Source organism: Gossypium raimondii, chromosome 7 (assembly GCF_025698545.1).
Source record: "Gossypium raimondii isolate GPD5lz chromosome 7, ASM2569854v1, whole genome shotgun sequence".
Classification (NCBI taxonomy): Eukaryota; Viridiplantae; Streptophyta; class Magnoliopsida; order Malvales; family Malvaceae; genus Gossypium; species Gossypium raimondii.
The window spans coordinates 32994646-33003293 of record NC_068571.1 but is presented as its reverse complement, the minus strand read 5'-3'; the positions used below and the strand labels follow the sequence as shown (position 1 = coordinate 33003293).

Genomic DNA, 8648 nt, shown 5'->3' with positions numbered 1-8648 from the left:
CCTACATATATATTATACAGCACTTTCTGTTATTTTCCAAGATTCCATCTTCATCTTGCTGGTTTTCAGAAAAAGCAGGGACTGACTATGGGAACTGAAATTTACCCTTTGAAATTGGTTTGTAGTTTTCCAGGTCTGGAAATTCTTTCACTGACCGATCGAAGTTGAAAAGTAAAACTATGGGTTTTAAATATATGTCCCACAGTCCCTGCAGAAGACATTAATTCTCGAGACATTTGATGAGACACATGCAACTCAGTCTTTTAACTCATCCCTACTACCCCTAAGCTAGCAATGAAATGAAGAGACGTTGAAGGGGAAAAAAATAATTAACATGTAGAAATATAGAAGGAAAACTATAGTATAGTATATATACATAAAAAGGAAGTGGGGGAGAGAGAGAGAAATTTGTAACACCTTATTGAATGCGACTTTTCTTCCTCTTATATTAATTCAACTCCCTTTCTCAGCTCTTACTTCATTTTCTAGCCTTCCTATATCCAAACCCCCCCTCTCTCTCTCTTACAATTTTTTTTATTTTGTTAAGAACCCATCCCCAGCTGTTTCATTGCTGACAATTTTTCACCTAGGATTCAGCAAATTGCTGTTTTAGGAAAGGTTTCTTCCTCATTGTCATTTTGATCTTGTCTTGAAATGGGGAGGCACTCTTGCTGTTACAAGCAGAAGCTAAGGAAAGGTCTTTGGTCACCTGAAGAAGATGAGAAGCTCTTGAGGCATATTACAAAGTACGGTCATGGTTGCTGGAGTTCTGTACCTAAACAAGCTGGTAATATATATATATATATATATATATTCTTTTTATGCAACTTTAGCTTCTTTTCATTCGTGAATTGTTTCTAAAATAAGACAAATTCGCAGGTCTGCAGAGGTGTGGAAAGAGTTGCAGACTAAGGTGGATTAATTACTTGAGGCCTGATTTAAAGAGAGGCACATTCTCTCAAGAAGAAGAGAATCTCATAATTGAACTTCATGCAGTTTTGGGGAATAGGTATTATTTCTTCTCCCCCCATGGTTTTGGATATTATATATGCACAGCTCTGTAAAAATTCTTTGAACTTTCAGGTGGTCCCAAATCGCTGCACAATTGCCAGGAAGAACCGACAATGAAATTAAGAACCTATGGAACTCTTGCTTAAAGAAGAAGCTTAGGCAGAGAGGCATTGACCCTGTCACCCACAAACCCCTCTCAGAGGTTGAAAATGGTGGTGAAGACAGCAAGAGTCAACCCACAAATAGCCTGGATATGGCAACTTCTGGTGCATCTACTGAACTGAACCTCAACACCGACAATCCTAAAGCAGGACCACCGTCGGTCACTGCACACCATTTCCAATTGGAAATGGAAGGCTCCCCTTGCTCCAACAAAATCAACAGCAGCAATAACAGTAGCAAAGACTTGTTCATGGACAGCCAGCCATCTGATTTGGTGGGGCATTTTCCAATTCAGCAATTGAATTATGCATCCAATGCTAGGCTCTCCTCCACAACCTCAAACCCCACTCTCTGGTTCACCCAAACCAGTAAACCTTTCGATATCAATTCTGAATTCCCTTCAACTTCCATGTCTGCCCTTCTCCCACCATTGACCTCTTCTTTTCTCTCTGCTCCTATGGGGTTCAAGCCCTCTGATACCCCTTCAATCCCCTCCTTCACACATATCAATGGGTCCCGATATTGGGAAACGGCTGCCTCCGCTAATAACAGTAACAGCAGCAGCAGCACTGAGCTACAAAGCAACAATTCCTTCTTTGAGAACAACAGTTACTCATGGGGATTGACCGACTGTAGTACATCAGAGAAAGAGGCTCCAAATCCAATCCATTTAATGGAAACCCAAGCAGATGAAATTAAGTGGCCAGAGTATCTCAATAACCCATTGTTAATGGCGGCTGCTTTGCAAAATCAAACCCCACAGTCCTTCTGCAATATCGAGATAAAATCAGAAACAGATTTCTTCACTAATACTTCATCAAACACCGTGTGGTCTCTTAACCAACAGCAGCAGCAGCAGCAGCAACAACAAGCAGCTTTACAAAATTCCGATATGTGTGCGAAGGACATCCAAAGACTTACAGCAGCTTATGGACATATTTAGCTTAATTTGCTTTGCATTTATGAAAGGACCCCTCTTCTTAGAAGTAAAAGAAGGGTGACTTTCCTTCAAAAAAAAAAATAAAAGAGATTTTTAAAAAAATGGCATTCTCAATATCAGGTGTGTACAACAGATTTCTCTCCCTTCTTTTTCATATATTTTAACTCATTCTCGTGTATATAGGGGCTGAATCTGATACAAAAATTTATCCACTTTTGCTTTTGGACTATTTTGTGAGCAAAACGATTTTGTTAGCCCTTTTTCTCTCTTTTGAGTGTGGGGTAGAACTGCTGAATAAAGCTTGTTTTAGTGTCTTTTTACTCTTCTTTGCCTCCTTGCATATGCTCATATTTGTGCATTGGAATTTTACGTTTCTCTATCAGTAAACAATGGTTGATTAAAAGAAGAAAAAAAATCATTTCTTCTTCGTATCATCCCCATTGTTAATAGTTAAAGCAATGAATGGTTTTAAAATTGAAGAAGAAAAAAGTGTGTCACTGCCATCTCCAATTGGAAAATACATGAAAGTAACACTTTTTTCCAGTTCCAACAATCAAAATTGGTTATCGATCAGTGTCCAGAGGACACAAAGAAATCGTAATCGCTTTTATCACTTTTTTTGGTTTCTTGCTTTCAATTGTAGGTGATTTCGAGTAATTGAATCGATTAGTTGGGAGCTTCCTTTTGGCTTAAACAATCTTAGTACCCTTAAATTAAATTTTCAACCGCTTGCTTCTCAAGCCTCAAAAGGAGTAATTGACCACCACTCGGCCTCTCATTTTCTTTGCCCATCGCATACACACGCATGCTCACGTACACATCCTTAAACCATTTATAGACCATGAGCCTAAATTTTTTTAAGTCAAATTCGTATATGCATGTTGTAATATTCCTAAAATAAATATATTCTTTTAGAAACAAAAATTTAACAAGTTTAGAAATAAGAGTTATGCCACATCATGCTCAAGTAAGCAAAGAAGAAAAAATAAAGTCAGTCGTCGGTACATGGGAATCTAGCAAGGGCCATTTAACTGGTGCTGTCTTGTAACTCTTTTAAGACACTTACGTTTTCTAAAGAAACACCCTATAAATAGCAAGTAACTTGATTTGGAAGTTTCGGATCCCGCAGTAAATGTAGAAAAACGAACACCCAACTACCTTTTAAATTTTCAATTAAACACCAATTTCATAAGATAATTATTTATGGTCGGAATGGCAAATGTTATGGCCAAGTGGTTCAAAATCCAACGTGGTTGGGACAAGGAGAGATCAAAGAAAGTGGGAATATATCTACGTCAGTTTTGGAGATAAATAATGAGTAAAGTTTGCAAACACCCGCCAAGGTTCTATTGAGGTTTAAACAATTCAACGCTATGATGTTGGAATATTACGTGAGAAGTTGAAGGTGGTGACCCACTGCAATAATTCTACTAATTCTACTCATGGAGGCATCTTTTCTTCTCCACAACCATGCCTGCCGCCAATGGTATCTGTTTTCAGCCCTGTTTCTAAACCAAGAGTTATCATGGAATCGAGTTTAAAAATTGTAATCACGACAGAATAGTTATGATATCGCCAATTAGTAAGGACTTAGGACAAAATATTATTAAACAAATAAAAAAAAATCAAAAATAGGTTCTGATATCATTGTCGCATAAATCCTGGCTCTCAGTGTCAGGAAGGGTACTAATTAATTTTAATCCTTAAACACCAAGCAATGGATTAAAAACAACAAATCTAAAATCAGTACACAAAAACACAGTTTTTTTAGTAATTATATTCCTTTGGCAGTACTTTTTAATTTAATCTATTTGTGTATAAAAGCCCATAGTTTGCAAAAACCCAATAATATAGAGGACTACTATGGGTGAGAGGATGATACTTTAGCTTGTAACTTAAAAGCAACATGTTTTAATTTTATTTTTAATGTATTTTAGGGTAATTATTCGATGCCAATTACAAATTTAATGCTCCTAACCTTTAAATTCATGTTTTAATACTTGATAGAGCACTAAAGAGCAAAATGAGTGAAAAACAAGCGAAAACCTGAGCATCGGAGCAAGCTGCAAAAGCCACACATGTTCAACCATTCTACACGGTCGTGTGTCCATACGGGCGTATGGTATGCTATATCAATTTCACGGGATTACAAATCGAATTACAGAAAATCACAATTTTTAGATTTTTTTAGCATTCTAAGGCATATATATGACAAAAATAAGAAGATAGGAGAGAGCCATCAGAGAATACTCAAGAAAGAAACTCGAAAATACCATTGAAGCCGACTTTGAAATAGATTTCCATCAAGATTGAAGATTCCCAATTGATTTCTTAGGAAGTTATTATGAGTTTATTTCTTTCTTTCGGTTATACTATGTCTTGGATTTTTTTATTTTCAAACATGAACTATTTTTTTAAATACCTAAGGAGATGAACCCCTATGATGGATCCTGTCGTTTGATCTTGTTCTTAATTATGTGTGTTTAATTCTTGGTTTAATATTTCTAGATTATTAATACATGTTTGATGTGTTTAAATCTGTGGTTGAATAGACCCTGTTTAAGAGTAGATTTTGCGTAACTGAGTGGAGTTGCATGCAATCCTAGAAATAGAATGGCATAAATCTACCGAATTAGAGTCAAATCTAATAGGGGAATCCATAGCACGAGTTAATGTGATAATATGAGTTTTAATTAGAAAGAAATTTCACTTAATCAACCTAGAGTTAGTTGTTTTTATGCTCGAAAGAGATATTTGCATAATTTAGGGATTTTTACGGATCAATATACTATGTAAAGAAATTACATAATTTAGATTGATAGTGACAGATGAAATCTAGGTGAATTCTTTTCTAGTTATTGTTTCGTTTCTTGGTTGTTACTCAATTACTTTAGTGATTTGTTCTTTGTTGCGTTCATTAGTTAACTAATTTAGTTAATTTTAGTTTCAATCAATCACTTGAATTATTTGATTAAATAATCGAAAGACAGTGATTACTAATACTTTTAGTCTTCGTGGGAACGATATATTTGTTCACTGTAGCTATACTATTAATTGATAAGTGCACTTGTCTTAATCAAATTCTTAGTTAGTTTCGCGACAGATCAAGTTTTTGACGCCATTGCCTAGGACTAAAATATTAGAAAAAATTTATTTCTATTAATTTCGCCATTTTTTAGTTTAATATTTATGTTTTTTAATTTAATTATTATATTTTAATTTTTTTTTGTTTGATTCTTATAGGTTCTTTTTGTTTATAACTAGAGACAAACCGTTGGAACCGTTAGTTTTTTATAATGAGATCGAAAAAACTGCTCGTAGAAACCAAAGAGACGTTACAAAAGCAAGGTCATGTCAATAGATTTTAATAGACGATCAAGAGTAAAAGGACATTACTATAGAGATGGATAATAATCCTGTTAATCCACAACTTCCTATACATCCTACTCCTCGAAGTATGTATGACTATGCTAAGCCCACTTTGATTGGGGATGAATTGAGTATTGTCGAACCAACTATTGCTATAAACAATTTTGAGATTAAGCCGAACACAATTCAGATGGTGCAACAATATGTTCAGTTTGATGGGTTGCAAGATAAAGATTCGAATGCTCATTAGATAACTTTCTGGAGGTCTACGACATATTTAAGATCAATGGCGTTACTAATGATGTCATACACTTACGGTTGTTCCCATTCTCTTTGAGGAACAAAGTGAAATAGTGGTTGAAATCACTTCTATAGGGTTCTGTCACTATTTGGGCTCAGATGGCTGAAAAATTTCTGGTGAAGTATTTTCCATCAGCCAAAACAACTAAGTTGAGGAATGACATCTATTTTTTTTTCTCAATTTGAGCTTAAGACACCGTATGATGCATGGGAGAGATTTAAGGATCTTTTGAGAATGTGTCCTCATCATGGGTTACCTTTGTGGTTACAAGGTCAAACCTTTTACAACAGTTTAAATCCCTCGACTAGGCAGATAATTGATGTATCAGTTGGTGGAACACAAAATTATAAGACACCTAAGACAGCACAATAATTTATTGAAGAGATGACACTAAATAACTATCAGTGACAAGTTATGAGAATAAAACCAACTAAGGAAGCCGATGTTTTTAATATAGATGCAGTTTCTATATTGGCAAGTTAGGTGGAAGCACTGACTAAAAAGATTGATGGTTTGAGTTGCAGTAAACAGGGAAATCCAGTAAAGCAATATAGTGCGACTGGAGTAGGAATGATCAATTTGGAATGTTTGCCCTTCAAGTCTAACATGGAACATGAGCAAGTCAACTTTTTAGGTAATAATTCTAGACCTTAAAATAACCCTTACAACAATAATTATAATTCGAGATGAAGGAATCATCCAAAATTTTCTTGGGTGGTCAAGGAAATCAAAGGTCACAACCCCCTCCGAGTTTTCAGCAACCTTATCAACAAGAAAAACAGTTGAATCTGGAAGAGATGTTGACTAAATTTATTTCAGTGTCAAAAACTAGATTCCAGAACATTGAAACGACTTTGAGGAATCAGTAGGCATCTATTCAGGTCATCGAGAATCAAATTAGCCAGCTTGCTAAATTGGTTTCAGAGAGACAACAAGGCAGTTTACCTAGTAACATTGAAACCAACCCAAAGGAGCAAGTCAATACAATCACTGTACAAAGCAGAAAGGTGTTAGTCGAGCCTAAAAAGAAGCTGAATCTAGACGCTGATGAGAAAAGTGATGGGGTTGAGGAATGCAAGAAAGAGAATAAGTTGATGGTTAGAGAATACAAACCACCAATTTCATATCCGGCAAAGTTGAAGAAAGACAACATCAATGAACAATATGGTAAATTTCTTGAACTTTTAAAAAATTTGCATATTAACTTAAGTTTTATTAAGCCTTTTCGCAAATGCCAAGTATACAAAATTATTAAAAGAGCTATTAACAATTAAAAGGAAGTTAGACGAACTGTCCACTGTGGAGCTCAATGAGGAATGCTCGGTCATTCTCCAAAACAAACTACACATCAAGTTTAAAGATCTAGGGAGTTTTATTGTTCCTTATTTTATTGGTAGCTTAAATGTAGAAAAACTTTTGGTTGATTTAGGTGCTAGTATAAATCTAAAACCTTATGAAATGTTTAAACAACTTGGTCTCTGGGAACAAAAACCCACTAGGATGAGTATTCAATTAGCTGACAGAACAATTAAGTATCCTAGGGGTATTATTACGGATGTACTTGTTAAAGTAGATAAATTCATATTCCCTATTGATTTTGTTATATTGGACATGGATGAGGATATTGAGATATCCATAATTTTAGGTCGACCCTTTTTAGGCACTACTAGAACTATCTCTGATGTAAGTAATGGTGAACTTGTGTTGATGGTAGGTGATGAAGAGCTTACTCTTCAAGCACATGATGTTGTTAAAGTTTCTAGTGAGCGAGATGATACTTGTTATTTTGTTAATGTTAGTAATCATGAGGCTCAACATTCTTTACAGAAAATCACTTATGAAGACTTGTTAGAACTATATCCTATTCAAGGTGATATAAATTAAGGGATAAGTGAAGAAAAAATGGCGCAGCTCCATGAATTAGATGATAGTTAAGAACGTACAAAGAAGTAAGAAAGCAGCGACATGGTGTGCATGTAAAGAGGACGGACCAATTCAATGTTGGAGACAAAATGCTGCTGGACAGTTTAGATCCACGAATGTTCCTTGAAAAGCTTAAATTGAGATGGTCAAATCCATTTGTGGTACGAAACATATTCCCATATGAAACCACTAAGGTAACACCCCCTGATTACGACACATTTAAGGTAAACAGTCATCATATCAAACTTTATTTTAATGGTGATACTAATAATGAGAGAAAGGAGTTATGGCTCTAAAATCTGAATTAATTGTGTATATGAAAAGGAAAGTAAACCTTAAACTCTAAATAAGCTATTATCAAAAGGCAACCCGAGTGTTCTTTTTTATATTATTTTCATTTAATTATGTTTTATGCTTAGTACATTTATTTCTATTACAAAAAAAAATTAAAACTAAAAAATTTAAAAAAATAGGTCACACGACCTGACGACACGATCGTGTGGCCTACAGGGTATGAACACACATCGATGTGCATACATGGAACGATTAAAATCAAGTTCACATGGCTTGGGTGGATTCACGACCTGACTACATGGCCGTGTAACCCACACACCCTTATACACAATCGTGGAAGAAGCGAACGACAAGTCCACACGATCTGAGTAAAGACACGCAGCTTGACGATACGGCCCTGTGGTAGACAATGCCTAGACACACAAGCATGTTACAAGCCGTGTGAATAATAGAGTATTTTTTTAATTTTTCTTGCAACACACACAACCTAAGTGGATTCACACAGCCATGTCACTCACAAGATCAAGATACACACCCATGTGACGATCGGAATAGAAGAAACATTTAGAGCCACACGGGCACAGTGAGTTACACAGTCAACTCACACGGCTGTGTGGCCCAACATGGTCCACATACACGTCGATGCCT

At 35.6% G+C, this 8648-nt stretch overlaps 1 protein-coding gene and 1 non-coding gene across 2 annotated transcripts; one reads left to right on the top strand and one right to left on the bottom strand.

Annotated features, from left to right (window-relative positions):
• The first annotated feature begins 468 nt into the window (after positions 1-468).
• LOC105795235 (transcription factor MYB61) lies at positions 469-2433 on the top strand. Its single transcript, XM_012624765.2, has 3 exons — positions 469-787; positions 880-1009; positions 1084-2433. Exons 1-3 carry the CDS (start codon positions 655-657, stop codon positions 2114-2116), a joined length of 1296 nt encoding a protein of 431 aa, XP_012480219.1. The 5' UTR covers positions 469-654; the 3' UTR covers positions 2117-2433.
• A 3496-nt stretch (positions 2434-5929) lies between these two features.
• Positions 5930-6037, bottom strand: LOC128042661 (small nucleolar RNA R71). The gene has a single exon (XR_008198176.1). It is a non-coding gene; the product is annotated as a small nucleolar RNA R71 (small nucleolar RNA).
• Between the last annotated feature and the right edge of the window lie 2611 nt (positions 6038-8648).

Coding starts and splice junctions, on each gene's coding strand:
- LOC105795235 (XM_012624765.2), top strand. CDS start 655: ATGGGGAGGCACTCTTGCTGTTACAAGCAGAAGCTAAGGAAAGGTCTT. Junction 788..879: donor TTCTGTACCTAAACAAGCTG/GTAATATATATA, acceptor ACAAATTCGCAG/GTCTGCAGAGGTGTGGAAAG. Junction 1,010..1,083: donor CATGCAGTTTTGGGGAATAG/GTATTATTTCTT, acceptor TTGAACTTTCAG/GTGGTCCCAAATCGCTGCAC.